Raw genomic sequence first — 24737 nt, 5'->3', positions numbered from 1 at the left:
TTTTGGGTAGCCATATAACAATCCAACTGAATGTTTATATTTTGGATAGTACTTAAGCATTTTGGACAAGTACTACTGTCATTTTTATATCTCATACCTACAATTGGATAACATTTTGATAGCCTAAATAAACCTCATATGTGCTTCTAGTAGTCTATATATATAAGTACTGGTTTCTATCTCTTAGTGCAATTGTAGTTTTTAAATTTTATTGAGGATAAATTGTTTGCATGACTCTGAGGCTTTTTATAGTCAATTAGTCATGATAAATGAAGTACGTTTAAACTTCTATATCAAACAATAAAATAAAACAAAATAATAGTGAAACTTGTTTAATTAGCAAGAAGTGATAGTAACACATAAGAAAAAAATTAAAGGGAAATATTACTTATAAAAGAAAAAATACTATTAACATTATTAATAATAAATAGTACTAGCAATCATCTAGGAAGAGCTGTAATCAAGTTGGCGGAGGATACGTTACAACAGTATTATTATACCTTTAAGAGAATTATTGTAAAGTTTCGACATCATTATGACCATTTCAGTTAACGTACTAACATTTTTCCAAATAACTAGATTCTAATATGGTAGATAAAACTATATTTGAAGTGAAATGTAGCTTTAAAATGCCTAAGTGGTTGGCCAATCAACATTAAAGACAAGAAGAAAACAAAGATTCCCCAATATATTACAAACATATTTGCATTACTCTGTTGCCCCATTTGCTACATAAAAGTATATCCTAATAAATGGAATCGAATAAAAGAGCGTCTGCACACGCTTTCATTTCAATTTAATATATTGAACTTATAGACTTAGGTCCGAAAATATACCTAACTTTTGAGAAACACAAAAGGTTAGAGAAAGGGTCAATTGCACGAGCACACCACGGCAGGTCGTGCCGGCTGCTATTAATTTTAATTATAATATTTTATTTGAGGTTTGATCATATAGTATTTATTATTATTATTATTATTCTAAAAGAAGAAAATATTTACTTTTTAAGCGATCGCTCAATAAAAAGTTTCGGATCGATTTATTATATATATATATAGGGATGTATTCAAATCCTTTTCATATCTTTTGTCCTTTTACCTTCTTAATCCTAGCCCCACGATTTTGTCATCTGACGGTTAGATTAATGTCATGTGTCATTTAATAATACACATTTTCATTCTAATAATGCACAGCGGCTAATAATGCAACATTATAGACTAATAATGCACATTTTCATTCTAATAATGCACAGCGGCTAATAATGCAATATTATAGACTAATAATGCATTGATCACGACCATCCAATTTAAGGATCCAAGGGCTGAGATTAAGAAGGAAATAGGACACTTAGGGTGCAAAGGAGCCTAACGCACCTCTATATATATATATATATATATATATATATATATATATATAGGGGAGCACTAGGTGCCCCCTTATTTAGAGTCACGACGTACATCCAATCTGGTGCTGCCATGTGGCACAAAACATGCAATATTTTAAACACAAAAATGCAATCTAGTTGTACATGCATTTTCGCATATTGCATTTTTGTTGTATGTAAATTGCATTTTATAGTGTTGAGTTTTGCATTTTCACATAAATTGCATTTTTTTATTGTTAAGTTTTGCATTTTCACATATAAAAATGCAATCCGTCTATATATAAAATGCAATTTAAACAGTCAATATCTAAAATGCAAAACTTAACAATAAAAAATGCAATCTGCATATAACAAAAATGCAATCTGCCAAAATTCATTTATAGCTTCTACAAATGCGTATTGCATTTTTCTGTATACAATATTGCATTTTTCGTGCCACACGTGGCAGCACGTGGTTGGATGTACGTTGTAACTTTAAAATTAGTTGTTATACTAGTACACCCCTATATATATATATCTAAATTGAATATTGATTTATTTGTAAAGTGCGTGTTATGTGATGTGGTGGTTGGGAAGGGCGAATGTGGTGATTGGTCATGTATATAATCTTGTAATGATGGTGTCCAGCATATAAAGTAAAATAAAATTATTAAGATGGAAAGTATATTCGTTAAGATAAGGCAATTATTGGAACAAAGATATGGTGCTTCGACCAATATCAAATAACTACACTAATTGTTTTGGTTTCTTCCCTCAAAGTATTGAATTTGATGGGTGGGTAATGGCCCTATCCAAATTTCCTATCGACTTTCTAATTCGTTTTGTTTTATTTTTATAACTCCACTCAGGAAATATAATTTTGTTGCACAATAAAAAATTAGACAAAAACGGAAAAGAAAAGGGATATTGTGAATGTGAGGTTCCAATCCTATACACTTTCTCTTGATTTTGTATAGTTTTAATTTTACATTCTGTCGTACATCCCGTTTCTTATTGTATTTAATTTCAGCCATAAAATCATATAATCATATAAATCTCCAGGTATATGTGGATTAATCCCTTTCATCTAAGAAAGTTTAGTACTATCTCCTAGACTGCGCAATCCAAGAAGGCATTTCGTATGTTACTCAGTATAGTTTTTCTTGAATTAAAGTTCTAATTTTTTTTAATAAAAACATATAAATATATAAAGTATTACTACCAAATTTTAATTATTAACCAATGCCGGGTTTTAGTATTGCTAAAGTGGTCGCTATTCCCCGAGAGGCTTTTAGCGCGTAGAGTTGTTGGGCTGATCCTATTTATATTTATTCAATAGATTGCGTCATTACTATTTTTAACTTGAAGCCCAAACAGAATTAGTTGCGAGGCCCATATAAAATTGAGCCCACCTCCATCTTGTTATCTCAAGGAAAAATATATACTGCAGTTGAAGATAAGGGTATCATCAAAAAAATCCATTATGCTAAATAGTTCTTTATGTTTTAATGTCTGCATATTTAGGACATACATACTATGTGAATACAGTTCATAATCTGTTTTTAAGTCGATATTCATATGTGACGAACAGAAAATAGGATCCAGCCTATTTACTATGTGAGCCTGGGATCTGGATTTAAAAGTTAAACAACTAATGATGAATTTTCAGGAGAAAATAGGATCCGTCCCATTTGAGAGACCATAAATAAATGTAAATTACTTTTGCTTAATGAACTAGAAAAATATAATTATTTTCCGTTAACAGACCGTAGTATTTTATATTCCTTATATATTTCCTTTAAAATGAAGTAAATACACCAAACTTTTCATTCTTATTTAACAAAAAAAAAAAAAAAATATTCATCGAAAATAAGTACCAATTTATGCTTCTACCCTCAAAGAATATACTAATACTACAAGTTTAGTGCTCTTGTTCAGACTTTCTTGCTTTGTGGCTTTGATGCATGTGGTGTGTGCATCGGATGGGGGATTATGTGTCCTCTTTATATGCTCTGCTTTGGTCTTGCATTTTTTTAGTTGGACTTAGCTAAATTCTGTTCTTTTAATTGTGGTGTTGTTGGACTCTCTTACTATTTTATGGTTTGGATCTTTAATTTATCAAATAAAAGATGACTAGTCACTACAACTGCTGATAGAGCCCTTGTTATAAATAATAAAATAAAATAAAATAAATCATAACAACCTTGCACGTTATTTATTCCATTTTGTTGTTATGATAGCTAAAAATAGCAAAAAAAAGTGTTATGTATGTTAAAAAATAAAAATGAATTTTATTAATATAAAATCATAATAAAAGAAATTGTCAAATATGAATCCAGGCACAAACAATTAATCAGCAAAATCATAATATATCGTTGGATATACAAGATCGAGTCGAGATCCACAAATTGATGATAACACTCTTGAATTCTACACTTCTGAGTCCAGACGACTAAAAACAATACATTTCGACTTCCCATAGAATTATTAATTACAAAAGCTGCTGAATAGACTGGTTCTTCTAAAATAGGAAAATAAATGATTTAATAAAGCTGGATAAATGATATAAATAGTAGATTTACAAGATAAGTGGCCCATCGCTTCCATGCATCAGCATTTCTTCCCAAAATAAGTAGAACAAAGCTTAAACAGTTGAGATATTCTTGGTGACGACATTGCTATTATTCAGTCCTATATATGTCAAACAAATGAAATTGAATTTAGTTACACAGTAGTACTATATATTTATATGTGCTGACTCGTCAAAGTCACATTCTAAGTAATCACTGAATATTTATTTTCATAAGATTCTTTTTCCTATCTCTGAAAAGCAAACTATATTTTCAGTGTTGTCACGCTTATCCAACTATAATACTATTATTTTATGTATAAATATGAGAGAAAAAGTTAAGATAAATATAGTGTATATAATATTCGTACCTCCAAATTGGATTGCTCTGGTGGGATCTGATGCCAAAATGATTGAGCTTGTGCTGGCTTCTTGAAGCTCGTGAAGCTTAACCTCGAACATAATTAAACAAAATCCTTTAGTTAGTACTACTAATTAATAAAGGTATGTTACAACAATAACTGAAGCAAAATCTTTGAAGTAGTGGCGGTTTTAATTAAAAAATAATCACCTTCTTTTGGAGATTGCTGTTTTCTTCTTGAAGATCTTTATGCTGGACGCAATGGACATAAGAGATACGTTTATGATTTTTAGTATTTGTCATTAATTTAGTACTAATACAGCAGGTTTTAGGATCATACCTTTTTCTTCAGATAGTTTATGTGTTCCATTATGATTCTTCTCTGTTGAATAATGTATTAAACTACTATTAATAAAAAGTTCATCATTGACTACTGAGATCATATATACGGAGTATCAAAGTGGTAAAGACATAAATGAAAATTATGAATCATAACCAAATACTCCTAATTGATTTCAACATTAATCAGTATACCTTCTTAGAGCGAATACGTTCGACCCCAACTCTTAATTGGCGCTCTAATTGCTTCAATTCTTTCATGCCTAATCCAGAGAGATTTTCTCCAGCAAAATGTCTATAAAATAAGATAGAGGTTGAATATTGAAATTTTGGTTATCAATTTGTTTTGCTAAATCAAAATGGTACGAATGCATACTTCTCTCTTGCTTCTAGAGCCTCAATTGTTCTACTCAATTCCTCAATTTCATTTCTCCACACCTGCACAGTACAAAAACAAAAAAATGTGTAATTTAAAGCAATATATAAATAATTATTGCAAGTAAAAGATACTCCACCTCCATGGATGTGATGCCTTGTTCATCTGTTTTAGCTATTCCTAATTCAATCTTGTACCTTGTAATCGTCCTTTTAATCCTGCAGCCACAAAAGTGATTATAAAGTTAATTAAATTAAAAAAATAGAAAACGAAGAAGAAAAGAAAACCTACTCATGACTGGAAAACTGGTAAGCCTTTCCAGAAGGAGAGAAGATGATGAGAGCAACCTCAGCATCGCAAAGCACAGAAAGTTCGAAAGCTTTCTTCAACAGACCATTTCTCCTCTTTGAGAATGTGACCTGCCTATTTGTCGGATTCTCAATCCTCTTCAGCTCTACTTTCCCTCTCCCCATTTTTTCTCTCTTTGTCAGAGTATGTCCAGCCTTCTTCTAAACATGATCTTCTAAATCTAGTCCCATGCATGTTTTATAGCCACACACACACACAGACTTGCTTTGATTTGGAATCAAACAACGTAGGGTGACGCACAGTCTTACCACATAGAAAAAAAAACTAGGGTTATGCTTTTGGGTGGGACATTGTGTCCTTCGCAACACTCCATTCATTTCCTATACTATTGTTCACTAAATCAATCAAAAATTTCAACACAAATCATAATATTTTGTTGTTCAAAAATATCCCAAGCTCACCTTCAAAACCTCACAACATATCTTTTGTATTGATCGTATTTTCACTAAAAAAAAGGTATACGGCTACAAATATCGAGACACAATTATTTGGGTTGGAAAATTTTGAAATATAGCAATAATTTAGGACGCGTTCCTAAATTAAGGACAACTTAATCTTTTGTTTTTTTGGACGCTTTGAAGCGTTGATGGTATATTTAAAAACACAAATCAGTGACCGTAATTGTATTAAAAATATCAGTAACGAGTATTTTCGTTGTAGTGTTTGAAAGTGTTGCATATAGTTTTCATTGATCATAGCAAAGCATAAGTTCTCCTATAGTAAAGTACGTTTATTTATTAATACACGTCTGAATACTCATATTTCAAATAAGACGATGATGATATTTAAAGCTGGACTTTTGGCCTTAAAGGTGCGGTACCACTCCATCGCACTAGGTGATGGTGATCACCACTTGGGGGACAAAATAGATATGTTTAATACAGTAACAAATAAATACAGAAACAATTAATCAAGAAATTAAAGAGTACTAACTCTTTAAGTCTATCTTCATATGTAATTCTCATTTAATACAACCTAACCCAATCCAATTGTTTAATCAAATATTTATTTCTCTCTTATCTATATACATAACCATCAACTTAATGGAGTAGGAGTATAATTTTTACTTTCATACCTGACTTTAATACATTCTAATTTCTAAAGGTGTTTGGTTGTTGGCTTGTTGCATTGGGTTTACGGGAGTTGATATTGTGCATGCTCTTATGTACTAGTAGAAAAAGGAAATCCGAATTAATATGTTTATGCAGATTATTTTACCTTTAGAAAAGTTAGTCACCACTATCAAATAGAAAGTCTTGATTGGCATGATTATAAGCACACTTATTGCAGTTGAGTATATATGGAGTTATGACTTTGGTGCCCTTAATACAATTGAGTATATTTGGTGTCATGACTTTGGTGCAATAATGATGGATCCAAGACCCTGGGAGTAATCTTTTACCTCACCTCAAAAACCCAAAATCTAGAGGGATTGTTCGGTTGATAAGATTATATTTTATGATTGAATATGTATCGTGTTTAATTCATAAGATTGAATCCCACAACTTAATTCTAAATGGATAATCTTATTATATTTAGTCATAGTCATCCCCTCCAACTGAAATAATCTCACAACTTCATCCTAGACGTATAATCATAGTTATGAAAACCGAACAGCTCCTCAGAGCACAAAAATGTTTTCAAATTTATACATTATTATTACAAAGAAGTAGATGGGCGATATGTATTTTTTCCTTTTACACAATATATAGATAAAATCCATTAAACTTTCCATGAAAATGCAGTATGTATACAATCACAATCCCTCTATTTCTGGGACAAAGACCAACATAGGTAATTTCATCAAGCTTTGTGCGCATTCACACACTTTACATGTTCACTTTAAAGTAATCAACATATGTTTGCGCTAACAAGAATCCGATGAATTATCACTATCATGTCACGAGGTATTTATACGATAAATTTGAAAACTGCACATGGAATAGAAAGCTAATGCCATTTTTAATTGTTGCATTTATATTTACGTTTTATGTAAAACTGCGTATGGCATAGGCAACTAGTGGCACTAGTTGCATTTATATCTATACGTTTTTGACAGCTAGCTCTATTTGTTTTTTCTCACTATTACGTAATTCATCATTAAATCTTTGTGCTGTCAGAGGTTTTTGTCCCTGAATTCCGCGCATGAATGAAAATATTTTAATCGAAATCTTCTCATGTTAATCCAACAACCAAACACGTGTCATATTATAACTGATCAAGGTTTATAGGTACAGTTCGTTGGGTTGAAATTCAAATCTAACTCGCGAATATTTGAGTATTTAATTTAGCTATGTTTTTTTTGAGACATTCCGATCCAAATAAAAATTAGTTTCTTTTAGAGTAGTGATAAACGTACGTATACGTATGTACATAACCGAACTTTTTTAAACATTTTACATTGAAAATCATTTTATAAACATTAATTGATTTAAAATAAATTTCATACTAATCATTTTGCAACACTTCAAGAAAGATTTAAAATTTATACTTAAATATTTGTATATTTAATAAAATATATATTTTCTACTAAATATTGTATATTAATTCAAATCATAGTCGAAATCATGCTACGATTCGACATAAAATTTCTATATCACTTCTTTGTTATTGCTACATATATTACAATAAATAACAAAACTAATTTTTAATTAAATTCACTTAAATCTAAAATTTTTTAAAATATTATGTACATGTACAATTATGTACGATTATCCTTTCCCTTTCTTTTAATAGTTTGGTTAAAAATGTAATTCATTTAAATGCATTTTATGAGAATATCATTCGTTTGAATCAAATCATGTACCGTAGTATAAATATAAAGAAATAATATAAAGAAGATATATACACCTCAAAGCCAAAACAAACTCCATAAATTCTTCAACGTTCGTTGTGCATACTATCTATTTATCGGGACAATTTTGTTAAATTCTAAATAATTTAAAGTCTAAAAATGTTATTTACCGAAAAGTTTCAATTTAATTTCCAATATAAATTGGGCAGCTTAAGCAGTATAGGTAGCCCATTGTGTTAAAAAAAAAAATACTCAAAATATGAGAGGTATTAATTTTTTTAGACCAAATATATTGTTGACTCAATTAAAAGTTTGGCCCACAATATTAAAAGAAGTTCATTGGATTTTAACTTCAATTCTAGTAACTCCTTGAACTCATGACAATTCTTGTTTTCTTTAACGCCGAAGTTTAGGTTTTGGTTGTTTTATTTGCGAACATATTCATCCAACCCAAAACAGTCATACCAAGATAAAGCTCAAAATAAATCCTTAAATTCAGGGTTTAATCCGTGAAACAAATTTTTGTGGAAAAACTACAATCTTTATAGTAAATACTACCTCCGTCCCCCAAAATTTGCTACACTTTGACTCGACACGGGTTTTAAGAAATGTAATGATGAGTTGAAAAAGTTGGTGGAACGTGGGTCCTACTTTTAAAGTATTAGTTTTATAATAAAATGTGAGTAGGAATGAGTTAGTGGAATATGAGGTCCACTACCAAAAATGGTAAAAGTGAAGTGTATCAAATTTTCGGGGACGGACCAAAATGGTACTTCCTCCGTCCCATAAAAGTTGAGACAAAACTTTTGGGCACGGAGATTAAGAATTTATATTAAATAAATAGGAGAGATGAAAAAAGTAGGAAAGATAAGAGAGAGTAAAATAAATGATGGAATAAAATAAGAGTGATTAGATGTTTTGTCTTTAGTTAAAAAAGGAAATGACTCAACTTTATTGGGATGGACTAAAAAAAAATACGACTCAACTTTTATGGGATGGAGGGAGTAATATGTATCAAATTTTTAGGACAGTGACTTTATAAATATAAAATGAGTTCAACACCAGCAAAGCAATGAGAAATCGAAACGTAGCGAAAAAAGGAAATAAGAGGCATCGATAGGATCTCGACACGTCTCACGATTCATGATCTACTCATTGATTGATTGATGAGAGGTAGGATTGGACGTGTTGGATGCCATCGTAACTTTTATTTGACTCACTAGCTACAATAAACATTAAACAATTACTACCATTTTTTGGTCGTGTCTATTAAACTTGGTCAAATTATTTGGTTACACTTTATTTGACAAACAGGTTGGAGCATTTTGAGTGGGGAAAACAACCCTAAACCCTCTAATAAACTTTGTCAAAATTAGGAGAAATATTTGAGTTGACAAGAACAAGAATTTTGTTTAGTTTAATTTTTCTTAGAAGACCGGTTAACAATTCTTCTCCATTACGAGATTATTATGTTTAAACTTTAGTATCATATGTTTATAACGATTATTTTAAAAAGGTAAATTATCATTTAAGTAAATCATAGTAGTCACTTATAGTGCTTCCGGTCAATCTAATTTATAATATCAGCCGATTAAATCATACCTTTTGTATATTTCTCGATTATATCATACTCCCTTCGTCCCATAGAAATAGGTCATATTTCCTTTTACACCCGTCCCGCATATAGTCAATATCCATTTATGAAAACATTTTTCTCCTTCTCTTTTATTTTACCATTATGGATCTCACCATTAAACAATTTCAACTACTTGTTCTCCTTCTATCTTATTTTATCAATTACGCATTAAAACTCGTGTCAACCCTAAATGACCTATTATATGGGACGAAGGGAGTATTGTTAAAATTTTGATGAAATTTGTTGTGACTTTGTACTTTTCGTCACCATATTTTCATCAATTATATAATAATCATCTATAAATAGACCTTCATAATGTAAAACAATGATAAATTATCTAGAAGTTAACTAAAAATTACTATACTACTATAATTTAAATAACAAATTTCATCAAGATTGTGATTGATATAATGATATTATTTGATTACTACATATATTTAACCTTATGTAAATATCAGTATTACTAAAATCAGATTTCATAGCTAAATAAGGGAATTATCATAACTAATTCTGTAATTAACGTAAAATATTTGTTTAATGAGTTTGGGCCGTGAGGCTGGCGGATGTGGCTTGGGCTGACGATGCATGTGCGGTGGGGTCCGGATTGGTTGTGGTGTCATGGGCTGCTAGAAGTGGCTCGTGTATGATCGCCTTATTTTATTGATTTTTTAAGTAAGAACGAGATGAAAACACTTCAAATTTGGAGGGATGATCGGCTAACTTAACTGAACCGAACCTCATCACCCCTACAAAAAGTTGGTTGGCTATCTTTTTAATTTCTCTATAAAACAACTAGGAGTACAAAAAAGAAAGTCTTTAAATTAAAACTTTGATTCGTCAAATTATTCGTCGGTGAATAAGACCTTGACTTTTCAGTTCGATCTCTAATGATTCGTCAAAATAATACTCGTATTGATTCTTCACTCACCCCTCCCACCCTACCCCCTCTTTTACTCTCACTATAGCCTTTAGTATTACTAGTACTAGTATATATTTTTTACTTTTTTACTTGTTACTTTTAAAACGTTTATCATAATACTTTTGCTACGAGATCGACACGATTGTATGTACTAGGTCCCTTTTGGCATATATGTTCCAACAGACAAGATAGCCATTATCAATCCACCCAAAATCTGATGCATAAAGTTCCCCCATTCTCGTACTAGATTCGTCTTTGTTTTATATATTCTCCAACTCATTTTTATAGACGTTTCTTATGATATAAAAATCATTATTATTACCATAATGGGATTAATTACATAGATTAATATAGCTAGTTTGGAATGATCCAAATTAAAGATGATAAGATATGATATTGATAGTGCATATATATATGCATTCTAGTTTTGGATAAAACGGACACATTAATTAACTAACTAAGTGGTTTGAATATAAAGGGTAAAACATGTCAAACAACTTTGAATTAACCAAAATCACGGCTTAATTCGATGATTTTATTGGTGATGGGAATTCAACTCCACCTTGATTACATGAGAAGACTTGGTGGTGGTGCATATTAGTCTGCTTTGCTCATCCACATCCATTAATGTTGTTGGAATCAACTTTGTGCTCTTATCCCACTTCTTTTCTAAAGTTCAAATATATTAACTTCACAATATTCTTAATATTTCTATGTTTAAATTAAGGATATTAACCTAACTACTAGATGAGTATTTTTTTTAAGTTAGGGTGTGTACAAATTATCAGAAAATATATTTTTTAGGATAATTTATCATTATTCTTCAGTATTATAACTAACATTTTTCTTAATTAGGACATCCACACAATATGGACATCGTCGTCATTAAAGTATTTGAGGAAGTTAAAAGATAGAAATATTTGAAACAAATATTTTCTACCAGTATTTTTTTTATACTCCTATTAGATAAAGTAGCTCTTTCAACACATGGGATAAAAAGATGATGAAAAAGACTGATGTTAATTAGGTGCAATCTTGTATTCAATGGAATCATTCGGTATTTCCAATTTGTATTTGACATTTCATTTGCTTTAATTCAGCGTCTATTAATCTATCCTGATTGTCGACAATCTAAAACTAACTTTTTCATTTTCCAGTTTTCAGTTCGACATGACCAAAAAATAAAAGAAATTTGAGCGGTTTCCTTCGATTATGCTTTTAGCAAAGTGTTTGATATTTGTTTAATTTCTTTTCTCTTCTTTTTTTTCAAAATTTATTTTCTCTTCTTCTTTTTTGTCGAAAAAGTCTTGAAACTTTTCAAGCCCATACATAGTGAGCTCGTCAATTTTTTGAGCAATCATTTGTAGTCCAGGCCTCAATTGTGTTAAATAGCCTCCATTCCTCAAAGCCCATCTTATCACAAATAAAGAACTTATATAATTGGACTTTATTAATTTCAGCTTTGTTTGAATCATATTTTAACCTTTGTCGACTTATTGAATCATCATTTCAGCATTGAAATTTAGATTTTATTATTTTAAATAGACGCACTTAAGTAATTCAGTGATTATGATTCTATATAAGTAGATTTTTAATAATTCACGATGAAATTTTCAAGAAATTACATTTATATCCCATAATAGTTGCCACATCACACATGCATCAGGTGGATCTTGCCGGAAAGAGATTCTTGAATTTGAACAATTGGTATTAGAATGTAGATACATGCTCGACCATATGTAATTCAAAGAAAGCAATGCCACATTGCAATCAAGACTTAATTACAAAAAAATAGTACATAAAAATGTGGATTAAAGAAATAGGTGGCTAGCCCATGTATATGTGAAGACGTAGTGCCATAATAAGAATAGTAAAAACTCCGAAAAATATGAGAGTGTGGATCATCACAGCCTTGCCGTTGGTGGTGAAGTTCCCGAACTCGATGGGTCGGGTATTGCCCGGTATCTGAAACAGGATGCCCGGAGACAGAAGAACGAAGAGGAACAACCCGATTAGAATCGGACCCCAATCCAGCATCTTCGATCAAATTCTTGAAAACGATATTTGTGTTTACTGTTTGATCACTTGATTTTATGGTGTGTTTGCTTCCGTTTTAAAGATGTTGAAAAGGGGGATTTTGTGTCTTTAGCTGGAGGCAACGGATCTTGATTGCTTTGGATCTAGGGTTCTAAGATGCTTTGCATTCTTAGTTTAAGACATGTTCAACTTTTGGCTTTTATCCTTGGGAATTTTATATACATGTATGATATCAATTTTAATGCACAAGGGAGAATGATTAGAAGAAGAAAAAAAGAAAAAAAATATGATGAGAAAGCTTCCATAAATACATAGGAAACTTGTTGAATAACAAAAATGCAAAGTTAAGATAGGGGGAGTATTTATTCTAGTGATAATAATGATGGCAATATATTCATGATATGTTATATCTTGTTAGATTCAAAATATAATATTACATATCTGTTTCATTATAGTTGAGTCATTTTTTTTACTCGTCATCATTGTACTTGAGTCATTTTCTTTATAAAAAAATTCAATACATTTAATCTCTTTTATTATATTTTGTCCTTACTTTATTTTGTTTTTTTATTGATTTACTTTATTCTCTTTTTCATTTTATTTTTTGTATTTGCATATCCATAAGAAAAGCTTAACTATGGTTAGACGAGGGGAATACTTTTTACCAAACAAAAGTGTTATGTAACAATGTAACCTGCATATTTGTGATTTTTGATCTCTATAACATGTAATAAAAATGTTTTATAGAAAGGACAAAATTTAAGAGTCATATAAGTAATCGAAATTAAAAGGTCGCCGCCAACTTAGTTGCATAAATTTATAGCCAACTTTCAGAAATGAAGATAAAAATTGTCCAACATTTATCCAAGTAATCAATGCACTATTTTGTTTTAGATAAAATCATTTTTTGTAATTTAGAGAAAATCCTTCTCCTTTGTTTCCAAGAAGACACAAAACAATGGATGCAACTTCCAAATCAAAGAAAACATCATTATAATTTGAAGGCTGAGTTCTCCTTCTCCGTTCCCTCTCCATCTCCTCATGACATCCCAACAATTTCCAATCCCATAAACAAAACAACCAAACTAATTCCCCACTTAAAAAAAAAAAAAAAAAAAAAAAAAAAAAAAAAAAAGGCTCGAAGCAATCGCCATTTCACGGTGAATACAGCTTGCTCACACCTGGTAATTTGTATCCAATTTTGCATGCATGCGTCCCGATTTCCTTTAAATTATTGGTTTGAATTGAATGAATATAGGAGGAGGAGGTGAGTTATTGTTAATCGGAGGAAATGACGACGAGTCAAGGGGGACTATCAGCCTCCACCAAGAGAAGCTTGTCGTCCTTAATTATGCATTCTCCCTCTCAAGCCCGGAAGAAATCCATCGCCGCCTCCGAAGGCGCCGGATCTTTCTTAGGCTCTCCCTCTCACCGCAAATCTCAATCTCTCTCTCTCGGCACTCCCCGCTCCATGTATCTTCTCTTATTTTTTATTTCTAATTCATCAACTTTGTGATTTAGGAATATGATTCATTTGATATTGAACCTGCTGCAATTTCGATTGTGAATAATTCCTTAGTGTGTTATTTGTGCTTCAAGTTTTGATTAATTTCTATTTTATGGAAATGAATTTCATGTCTAATAGATGGATGTTTGGTAGTACATTTGAAGAAAAACAATAGTTTTAGTGTGAGTATTAAACTATTAAAGCATTGTGTTTGATAGAAACAGGGGATTATCAGGGGAGAGGACGGTGAAGAGACTGCGTCTGTCGAGAGCCGTGACAGTACCTGACACTACGAGCATTAAAGAAATTTGTCAGCGGATGGCTGCAAGAAGAGTTGATGCTTTGTTGCTCACTGACTCTAATGCATTGCTCTGTGGGATCCTCACAGACAAGGTATCATCATCATCATCATCAAATTTACTTCTTCTCCTTTCTTTAATAATGTTACTACAATTTATGTTAATGAAGGATATAGCTACAAGAGTCATAGCCCAAGACCTTAGCATAGAAGAAACACATGCTTCCAAGGTTATGACCAGGAACCCCGTGTTTGTTCTCTCCGACACTCTTGCAGTTGAAGCCCTCCAAAAGATGGTTCAAGGTGTGGAATGACATTTCTAAAATTATGTCATCAGATTTCCAAATTTAACTATTGCCTTATGTTTCACTAATACTGGGATGTTTGTTGATAGGAAAGTTTAGGCACCTACCTGTTGTGGAAAATGGTGAGGTGATTGCGCTGCTTGACATTACAAAATGCTTGTATGACGCCATCTCCCGTTTGGAGCGTGCGGCCGAGAAGGGGAAGGCCATTGCAGCTGCTGTTGAAGGTGTTGAAAAGCAATGGGGCCCCTCAGCCTCAGGTAATTAGTCTTTCATCTCCGTTTCCCCATTCAACTGTATAATTATTCTAATTGATATGATGTTTCAACATTTTGCAGCTCCCAACACATACGTTGAGACACTTCGAGAGCGATTTAAGCCCTCCCTGTCTACCATAATCTCTGAGAATACAAAGTAGGTAATATCTTCACTTGTACTATTATTAATTCATTATATAATGTTATATAGTATGACCTTCGATCAGAAGATGAAAATTTTCTATTTTTGTGATGATTAATTAGGATTGCTGCAGTTGATCCAACTGACACCGTGATAGTTGCTGCAAAAAGGATGCACGAGAAACAAGCAAGCTGCGCTGTCATAACAGTTGATAACAAACCTCAAGGGATACTAACGTGAGCTACATGTTCCAAACTAATGACATTAATTCACTTAGATATGAATTACTATAAGTTATGTGGTTTGACTCTTTCTATCAATTTTAATGTACTTGACATTTCCTCTTAGTTCAAGAGATATCGTGAGGCGAGTCGTAGCTGTCAATCTTCCAATAGAAACCACTCTAGTGGAGAAGGTACGTATATACATTCTTTATACTTTTCACTTTGTTCCAACTGATGAATTAATTGATTAGTAATTTGAGTTGTAATCCTTTATGTATAGGTGATGACTGCAAACCCAGAATGTACTTCGGTTGATTCTTCTATAGTCGAGGCTCTTCACAGCATGCATGAAGGGAAGTATATGCACCTTCTAGTTGTTGATAAAGGTAGACACCCCCTCCTTGTTTTGATCAAAGCTTACACGAGTACTTTTTTCGACGTATCATTGGATAATTGCCGAAATTGTTCTATCTAACAACAAATTAGATAAGTTAGACCGCATAATTTTAGATATCCAACTTATCACCCAAAATAAATCTTCTGTTTAGAGACTAATAATATCATGACGGTGATGATGCAGATGGGGTACTTGTAACTGTTATCGATGTGCTCAACATAACTAATGCAGCTGTAACCACTGTAAGTCAGGTTCGAATTTCACTAATGCCAAAAAACACGAGAACTTAACTCTTTGCATATCCTTTAAAACTTGAACTTTTAACAGGTTGGTAGTGCTGGATTTAACTCTGAAGGTGCAAGCAGCATGATTCAGAGTTTCTGGGACAATGCAATGGCGTTAAACCCCGACGAGGACGATGAGATCAGGAGGTAGGTGCATCGTCACCATCGGAGCTTGTATCATTCTTGCTGTTTGTTGCTGATTTTTGCATATCTTTTGTAAGCGTGGCTTCGTTCAAGATGCAGTCTGAGGGGGGTGAGACTGCTCTCTTCCTTCAGCAAAATTCTTCCGCTGCGAACGTTTTTGCTTTCAAAATCCAAGACAAGAAAGGAAGAATGCATAGGTTCATTTGCGGTGCGTTTTTCCTTCTACTCCTCTACAAAATAAAGTAGATTAATTTGTCATTGTGCAACATCTCTTATTGCATTGTTTTGTAAATAGCATTGTGAAATAAGTAGAGGAAATCGCAATTTAGAATAGAGGATCTTGTATGCCAGATAGTGCAACGATCATCCATTCGTATGGTCCCAAAAGAAATTTGATTGTGCTGTTCCACATTCAGATACATACAACATGACTGAGCTCATGACAGCAATCCTTCAGAGAGTAGGAGCTGAGATCGACCGCAACAACCTACCACAGATTCTGGTACACATTAGCGCCACCTCTCACTACGTCTTTCTAACTTCTATCATATTTCAAAAACTCCCATTCTCATCTGTGGCAGTATGAAGACGAAGACAAGGACAAAATTGTCCTCGCATCCGATAGCGACCTTATTGCAGCCGTGCACCATGCAAAGCTAGTCGGCTGGAAGGTAATGCCTTGTCGTTTAATATATTTTGTAGCGACTACGGTATCTAAAAATAAACCTACATAAGGCACACCAACAAAATTGTCTAATAGTGACATAATCTTAGTGTCACCAAGAGAAACATCATAATAAAAATTTAATTACATCCAAGCCTACATCTATATACTCTTGTTCCATATGAGAATACACCCTCAAATGTACTAATTTTGTAGCACCAATGCACCATAATAGTTATTCATCACAAGATGTCACAGTTATAAGTGACACATGAGTCTCAGAATTCTATAAAAATTGTGTCACTACTACTATTATATTGTGACATTGTGAGTCTGTATGGAACTTCTATGCTTCGCAAAATTCCTTGTAAAAATTGTGTCACTACTACTACTATTATATTGTGACAATGTGAATCTGTATGGAACTTCTATGCTTCGCAAAATTCCTTGTAAGTTGGATGATGTGCCGTCGCGAGTTGATATGAGCATCATGAAACGATAATTGGCGATGCAATTTTTCGTTTCTAAATTGCATGTTTTTCTTGGCAATGTATATACTAATGAACTCTACATTCGTGGAGGCAGGGACTGAGGCTACATTTAGACTACTCAGGGATGCTGCAGCATCGGAAAAAAGTGTTCGACTCAAGAAGCATCCAGTACGCTCAACGCGATGCATCATCTCAATCATACGGAGGCCTTGCAGCTGGGGCAGTGCTAGTCGCTGCTTTAGGCGTGTACGCGGTATTGAGGCGAAATCGGAACTGATAAAGGTATCTACTTGCAGGCAGGAAAGAAATCAAAACCGAGTTTATATAAGCAGCCCCATTCATATGGAGTATGATATTTTGTGATGGAAAATTTTGGATGTAGTTAGATACATATCTTTTTTGAAGTAGGGAGTTGTCTTTGAATGTGTGAATTGGAAATATCATGGGATGGCTTCCAGTCCTCATTGTAAACTGGAACATGATATCAATGCAATTGTGAATTGGGTTCTTTTGCTTATTAATCTTAGATTCGTAAACCAATGCCTCTGTTTTGAGTGCATCTTAATTTCCCTTTTTCTTTTTTCTTTTTCTTTTTCTTTTTCTTTTTCTTTTTGAGTGCATATTGAAAAGGCAAGACGAAAATATTTAAAAGGAAAAATCAAAATAAAAGGCAAAATTGATAGCATGGCATTATTGGAGATTGAATAATCAAGAAAAAGGAGGTGGGGAATTTCATCAAATATCGTCTTTATCACGTGGTGTGCACTGATATTTTTTTCCTTCAAAAGCCAAAGAATTTTATTTTTGTCTCTACAATACTTTTTTGCGTGCTTTCAGCTTAGAGCATTCCTATTCGTGCTCTTAGCTAAGAGCACGGAGGGTGGGCCCAAACCCACTTTTACTCCTTCTCCTTAGCTAAGAGCATAACACCCACATCCGTGCTCTTAGCTAAGGACAAGCTCAAGGGTCCCACCATTCTATTATTTAATTTAAATACTCCAATTATTAAAAACATTTCTACATTATAAAAATACATTAAAAAATAAAAATTACATAATTAAAATCCTAAAAAATAAAAATTACATAATTAAAATACTAAAAAATAAAAATACATAATTAAAATCCTAGAAAATAAAAAAATATATAATTAAAATCCTACAAATTAAAAATTTTACACATGTGGAAGACAAGTCCTCTAACCCAATTGCTCTTGAGACCCCGGATCATTTGCTCATGTGTTGCAAGTTGATCCGTGGGATAGTTTAGGGTTTCTAAGGGGTTCATCTTCAACGAAAGTCAGTGGTAACACCGTCCTCTCGGAGGGCGAAGAAACAATCTGCTTTTAATTCAGTTTTCGCACTTTTATTCCGTCGAACTTCATTGTTTTGGAAGTCGACTTGGTCGTTGCTACTTATCGGTTATCTATGTATTTGGTTTATGTCATGTTGGTGTTATCTTGTGTTGATTTACGATTCTGAGTTTTGTTTGAAGTTTTATTTCGGCAGTTGAATGTTAATCTCTGTTTTGGATAATTCTGTGCTTGATCTGGGAAAGAGGTTGTGGATCTGAATTGTTGTTGTTGATCGGTGGTTGTTTGTTGAATCTGAAGCTATGGATATACTTTTGGTCGGAGTTTGTGTCGGATGCTTGGATCCGGAGTGGATTTAGCATCCGGGGTTGGATCTGAACAGGGGAACCAAGTTGTGCATGGATTTCGAACTCTTTGCTCTCTTTTCAATTTACTTCGTCTAGTAGCCGTAGATCTGCTTAGTTTTTTAATTGATCTTCGTTAAATTGCTTTAAATTCAGTCTGCTTCGTTTTCCGATTCATGTTCTATCTCTGTTTTACTGATATTTTTTTATGCAAATCGATTGGAGAAGATGATGTCGTTGTTAGTTAGTACTTAGTTAGTTGTTTTCCAGCTTTTCATCCGTACTTTACCTTTTCAGCAAATGGTCCCCACCGTCAGTTTATTTCCCAGGTCTAGGTAATTTAGAAAACAACTTCTTAGATCTAGTGATTGTCTCGTTTTCCGGTTTTCATGCATGATTTCTGTTCTGCCTAGATCTAGTTGTTAGCGTAATGATTTCACTCCAAGTTAGTTTAATTTCCTCAACCCAAAAATGCGTGGCAGCCAACCCAAAAATAGTCCCGAATCCTTGAGCATGCTTTATTACGCATTCATCTCTGTGGGATCGATCCCTACTTCCCTGTGCTAATTTTAGTATATGTGGTTGAGGGTTTTTGAAGCGATATTCTGTGTGTTCGACGACCGAGATTTTCCAACGATCCGTGAGTTCCTAGACCTTGTGATCTAGTGGATTCACTGGACCTAGGAGACTTGTTATTCCTTTCTGTGCACACAATATTTAACACACATACACTCCCGTGGGCTTCAGCCACCAATACGTATCCCCGGTTTGGTTCGTGCCGACGTCCGGATCTTCGGAGACTGCCAAGTATGCTTTGAACATCGCCATCATCTCACTCGGAGTGTATGGGGTGCGGGTGCCACGAATAGGAGGAGTAGGAGTAGGAACAGAAGTAGGAGTAGGAGTAGAGCTGCTGCTCCCTCCCGATCCGGGTTCGGGTGCCCACCCGAACCCGGGGCGTTTAGGTCTTGCACCGGGTAAGGACGGTAGCCACCCGGAGCTTGCGAACCTTGGGTTTGAGGAGGGGCCGTAAATTGGGTTTCCGAACTATATCCGGCCTCGGAGTCGATTGCCGGAGGGGTGATCGTCGGAGCCGGACATTGTGTAGTGTGGTGGGAATTTAGATGAGAGAGTATGAGGAAAAAAGATGAGAGAATGTAGATGAATGATGATAGAATAGATGAGAATGTGATTTTTTTTTGTGTTGAAGTGGGGGTATTTATAGATGAAAATGTGAATTTTGGGGAAAAAAATTGAAAATTAAATTAAAAGTGGGTAGAAAACGGATATAATTTTTTGGGAAGTGGGAAAATATTTTTTTTTATTTAAAAACATTTTTTTAAATAAATTTTGATTTTTTTAAAAAATAAAAAATAAAAAAACGAATTTGCCAACGGCTATGCCGTTGTCCAATCAGAACGTGCCACGTAGGGCTGCTCAGCGACACGGATATGCTCTTAGCTAAAAGCAGCGCCGTGCCGCTGATATGGACGGACGAGCTCTGTCGAGCGGCACGGACGGACGAGCACCGTCCTTCTCACCGCTGCAGATGCTCTTATCAGTACACCTTAATTCTGACAACAACCAATGCAGTTACATTTGTATGTTATTCTCGTAATAGTAACAGCCTAATTGTGCAATTTGCAATAGGCTTATAAAACGACTACTACTAGTAATAATTAAACCAAACAAATTCCAGTAACGCCCATCACTATTGAAATCTAAACTTTAATTGAGGCTATATTAAACGTGGGCTCCCACCATTCAAACCACGATAATATTTATACTCCATACTTTGGCATATCTCTGTTACCTTTTTCTTTATAATTTCTTGGCGATTTGAAAAACGACACTCCACACCCGAAAGCCGTAATCCAGAACATTCTCCATTAAAGCTCCCTTCTTTACCAAATACTGCCGCATTCCATCCCACAAAACTAACATTGTTCACTGCCATCAATACTATTCTTCTTCATTCCATTCTCTCCAATCTCAATGAACAACACAACAATGAGGCACATTTCTTTCATTTTATTGATAATCTCATTCTCATCCATCCTCCCCCAATCCCAGCAGCAGCAGCATCCAATCAAAAACATAGTAATCCTAGTAATGGAAAACCGCTCATTCGACCACATGATCGGGTGGATGAAGAAATCCATCAACCCCTCCATCAACGGCGTCACCGGCAACGAATGCAACTCCCCCTCCTCAAACCCCTCCCAAAAAATCTGCGTCTCCTCCGACGCCCACTTCATCGATCCCGACCCCGCCCACTCCTTCGACGCCGTCTCCCACCAGATCTTCGGCTCCCCTCCCTCCCCCTTCCCCACCATGTCCGGCTTCGTCGACCAAGCCCTCTCCATCTCCCCCAACCTCTCCTCCACCGTCATGAAAGGCTTCTCCCCCCAAAACCTCCCCATCTACTCCTCCCTCGTCCAACACTTCGCCCTCTTCGACCGCTGGTTCTCCTCCATCCCGGGCCCCACCCAGCCCAACCGCCTCTTCCTCTACTCCGCCACCTCCCACGGCTCCACCTCCCACCTCAAGAAGCTCCTCGCCAAGGGCTACCCTCAGAAAACCATCTTCGACTCCTTGCACGAAAACGGCCTCAATTTCGGCGTCTACTTCCAGAACATCCCCACCACTCTCTTCTACCGCAACATGAGGAAGCTCAAGTACATTTGGAAATTCCACGATTACGATCTCAAATTCAAGAGGGATGCCAAGAGGGGGAAGCTCCCGAGCGTGAGCGTGATCGAGCCGAGGTACTTCGACCTCAAGGGGATGCCGGCCAACGACGACCACCCCTCCCACGACGTGGCGAATGGGCAGAGGCTGGTGAAGGAGGTCTACGAGGCGCTGCGTGCGAGCCCCCAGTGGAACGACACGCTCTTGCTCATCACCTACGACGAGCATGGCGGCTTCTACGATCATGTCCCCACGCCTTACGTCGGTGTCCCCAATCCCGATGGCAACACCGGCCCTTCGCCTCATTTCTTCAACTTCGACCGCCTTGGCGTTCGTGTTCCCACCATCATGGTCTCTCCTTGGATCAAGAAAGGAACTGGTATGTCAGTCAGTGTGCGTGTGTTGGCCTAGTGAAAAAGTAGTTGATATCAGTTATTGTGGTGCAGTTGTGAGCAAGCCAAATGGGCCTACTACTAATTCAGAGTTTGAGCATTCATCAATCCCTGCTACAATAAAGAAGATGTTCAACCTCACATCCAACTTCCTCACTCACAGAGATGCTTGGGCTGGCACGTTCGAGCAAGTCTGGGGCGAGTTAGCTTCTCCAAGAACCGACTGCCCCGGTGAATTGCACTTCACAAATCACAGTCTCTTGCTGATGTTGTTTTGTTATGGCATTGATGGATTTTGTTGTGCGCAGAGGTTTTGCCGGAGGTGAGTCCTCTGAGGAGGACAGAGGCGGATGAGAGCAGGGCGCTGTCGGAGTTTCAAGGGGAGGTGGTGCAGCTGGCTGCTGTGCTGAACGGTGAGCATCGGTTGAGCACGTTCCGGGGTGGTGACGCGGGGAAGAAGATGAGTGTGAAGGAAGGGGAGGAGTATGTGAAGGGTGCGGTCTCGAGGTTTATTAGGGCGAGCAAAGAGGCTGTCAAGATGGGTGCAGATGAGTCTGCCATTGTGGACATGAGGTCTTCTTTGACAACTAGATCCTCCATTCATAACTAGGTAGGTAGTTAGTTTCCTATAACAAGTGGTGTGGTTCAAAATATTTTATACTATATGTGATGTGCATATGAAGAATATTTGAGGCTTGTGTTTGTGTTTGCAATAGACTATAGTTGCGTGGTGAATATGAGAATGATAGCTGATAGGTAAAAAAGGCAAAAAACGTCAACAGCAGGGTTCGAACCTGCGCGGGCGAAGCCCAACAGATTTCAAGTCTGTCTCCTTAACCACTCGGACATATTGACGATATGAGATGGTGTGATATTAATCATATAATACTATAACAGTATCCTTTTGGTAATATGATTTCTAGATTTCTTTTGCCTACTAAAAAGGATAATGGCTTTGCTTCATCATTAAAATTTACATCGATATTCTCTAAATCGTCGACATCATTATTAAATTTTTTTAGTGTGTTCGCGTATTTGGTTCTCTTTAAAAAATTTGTAGGCATAGTCGTTGCTACATGAACAAACATTTTGCCAGAGATTTTCTTCCATATCTGCATTCGTATGCTTCCGACTTCCCAAAGCACTTTCTCTCATTTTATACTAGTATTATTGTATCTGCATCCATCAAAAATAGATACTCCCTCCATCCCTAAAAAATACTCCTTCCGTTCCACAGTAATAGAGGCGTTTCATTTTGAGCTCTCGTTTTAAAAAAATGATAATAAATAGTTAAAGTAGAGAGAGAGTAAAGTAAGAGAAAGAATAATGGAGTGAAAAGTCTTATCTACAATATTCTCTCTCTTACTTAACTCTTTCTTCACTTTAACTATTTATTATTATTTTTTCAAAATGAGAGCTTAAAACGAAACGCCTCTGTTACTGTGGAACGGAGGGAGTAGTAAAATACTATATAAATTTATAGTATATATAACATAAATTTTAATGTGCAATTGACAAAGTAAGGGTGAGATATAAAAAGTAAGAAAGAGAAAGGCAGGGGCGGATGTGCATACAATAAAAGAGGGGCAATTGCCCCACCTCATATTTTCATATTCATGTATATATTGTATATTTTACAATTTATTTCTTTCATTTTCGTACTAAATGCCCCTCCTCAAATTCTTAAAATTTCCTTATATGTAAATTTGCCCCTCTTCTTATAAATTCCTGCTTCGCCCCTAGAGAGAAGGAAAAGATAGTGGAAGTAGTGTTAGTAAATTATGAAGTCCACATTATTAATTAAAAACTTTCCATATTTAGATTTTGTCTAATTTTAGGAGATAACCCAAAATGGTAAAACTAAGTACTACTCCCCCCGTCCCATAAAAGTTGAGTCGTATTCCTTTTTAGTCCGTCCCAACAAAGTTGAGTCATTTCCTTTTTTAACAAAAGATAAAACATCTAATCACTCTTACTTTATTCCATCATTTACTTTACTCTCTCTTATCTTTCCTACTTTTTTCATCTCTCCTATTTATTTAATATAAATTCTTAATCTCCGTACCCAAAAGTTTTGTCTCAACTTTTATGGGACGGAGGGAGTAGTATTTTTTAAGGACGGGGGAAGTATAATAGTTTATTATATGTGTTTTAATAGTATGCAATTGGTAAGCAAGAGGGAGGAGAAAAAAAGTAAGAAAGAAGTAATATTAGTAGATTGTGAGATCAACATGAGTATTTGAATATTTAAATCTTTCCACACTTAGAACATAGTCTAATTCTGTGGTTGGCTCAAAATGCTTAAACTAATCTATATTTTTTATGGATGGAGGTAATATATTTTGTGTAATATGGAAGACGATTTTACATAAGTATAGTAAATATTAGTACATACTCCTATTAAAATTAGAGTTGAAACCAATATTTTTTAGAAATTGGAGTCACAAATTAAAAAAAAAAAACTTGAATTTTTTGTGATACTACTATTACATACAGACTTAGGGTTCGGTGTTAAGTGTATGCAG

The 24737-nt window shown here is 34.7% G+C and overlaps 3 protein-coding genes and 1 non-coding gene across 5 annotated transcripts; 2 read left to right on the top strand and 2 right to left on the bottom strand.

Annotated features, from left to right (window-relative positions):
• Window positions 1-3707: 3707 nt before the first annotated feature.
• On the bottom strand, window positions 3708-5539 carry LOC125190443 (truncated transcription factor CAULIFLOWER D-like). Of its 2 annotated transcripts, none has more exons than XM_048087758.1 (8): window positions 5300-5539; window positions 5148-5226; window positions 5009-5070; window positions 4828-4927; window positions 4634-4675; window positions 4504-4545; window positions 4304-4385; window positions 3708-4054 (listed from the first exon to the last, which is right to left on the bottom strand). In XM_048087758.1, exons 1-8 carry the CDS (start codon window positions 5479-5481, stop codon window positions 4008-4010), a joined length of 636 nt encoding a protein of 211 aa, XP_047943715.1. In that variant the 5' UTR covers window positions 5482-5539; the 3' UTR covers window positions 3708-4007. The 2 variants fall into 2 exon arrangements, with proteins under 2 accessions (XP_047943715.1, XP_047943716.1); XM_048087759.1 differs by having other exon boundaries at window positions 4304-4379.
• An 8340-nt stretch (window positions 5540-13879) lies between these two features.
• Window positions 13880-17991, top strand: LOC125190525 (CBS domain-containing protein CBSCBSPB1-like). The gene is made up of 15 exons (XM_048087845.1): window positions 13880-13947; window positions 14022-14236; window positions 14489-14663; window positions 14739-14871; window positions 14963-15133; window positions 15212-15287; window positions 15395-15508; window positions 15621-15687; window positions 15777-15882; window positions 16077-16135; window positions 16221-16324; window positions 16399-16529; window positions 16738-16823; window positions 16903-16992; window positions 17571-17991. The coding sequence occupies exons 2-15, from the start codon at window positions 14055-14057 to the stop codon at window positions 17751-17753; spliced, it is 1677 nt and encodes a 558-aa protein (XP_047943802.1). The 5' UTR covers window positions 13880-13947; window positions 14022-14054; the 3' UTR covers window positions 17754-17991.
• Window positions 17992-20965: 2974 nt separating this feature from the next.
• On the top strand, window positions 20966-22947 carry LOC125186867 (non-specific phospholipase C6-like). Its single transcript, XM_048083343.1, has 3 exons — window positions 20966-22199; window positions 22267-22443; window positions 22521-22947. Exons 1-3 carry the CDS (start codon window positions 21125-21127, stop codon window positions 22820-22822), a joined length of 1554 nt encoding a protein of 517 aa, XP_047939300.1. The 5' UTR covers window positions 20966-21124; the 3' UTR covers window positions 22823-22947.
• A 38-nt stretch (window positions 22948-22985) lies between these two features.
• TRNAS-UGA lies at window positions 22986-23067 on the bottom strand. Its single transcript has one exon. It is a non-coding gene; the product is annotated as a tRNA-Ser (tRNA).
• Between the last annotated feature and the right edge of the window lie 1670 nt (window positions 23068-24737).

This window comes from Salvia hispanica, chromosome 5, assembly GCF_023119035.1.
Source record: "Salvia hispanica cultivar TCC Black 2014 chromosome 5, UniMelb_Shisp_WGS_1.0, whole genome shotgun sequence".
NCBI lineage: Eukaryota > Viridiplantae > Streptophyta > Magnoliopsida > Lamiales > Lamiaceae > Salvia > Salvia hispanica.
This window is presented reverse-complemented; position numbering and strand designations above follow the sequence as displayed.

Bases quoted from the DNA above. Each gene is read 5' to 3' on its own strand.
- LOC125190443 (XM_048087758.1), bottom strand. From the start codon at position 5,481: ATGGGGAGAGGGAAAGTAGAGCTGAAGAGGATTGAGAATCCGACAAAT. The intron at 5,071-5,147 runs GTGGAGTATCTT...TGTACTGTGCAG, and splicing joins AAGGCATCACATCCATGGAG to GTGTGGAGAAATGAAATTGA. The intron at 4,928-5,008 runs GTATGCATTCGT...CTTATTTTATAG, and splicing joins GCTCTAGAAGCAAGAGAGAA to ACATTTTGCTGGAGAAAATC.
- LOC125190525 (XM_048087845.1), top strand. From the start codon at position 14,055: ATGACGACGAGTCAAGGGGGACTATCAGCCTCCACCAAGAGAAGCTTG. The intron at 14,872-14,962 runs GTGTGGAATGAC...GTTTGTTGATAG, and splicing joins CCTCCAAAAGATGGTTCAAG to GAAAGTTTAGGCACCTACCT. The intron at 15,883-16,076 runs GTAGACACCCCC...GTGATGATGCAG, and splicing joins CCTTCTAGTTGTTGATAAAG to ATGGGGTACTTGTAACTGTT.
- LOC125186867 (XM_048083343.1), top strand. From the start codon at position 21,125: ATGAACAACACAACAATGAGGCACATTTCTTTCATTTTATTGATAATC. The intron at 22,200-22,266 runs GTATGTCAGTCA...ATTGTGGTGCAG, and splicing joins TTGGATCAAGAAAGGAACTG to TTGTGAGCAAGCCAAATGGG. The intron at 22,444-22,520 runs GTGAATTGCACT...TGTTGTGCGCAG, and splicing joins TCCAAGAACCGACTGCCCCG to AGGTTTTGCCGGAGGTGAGT.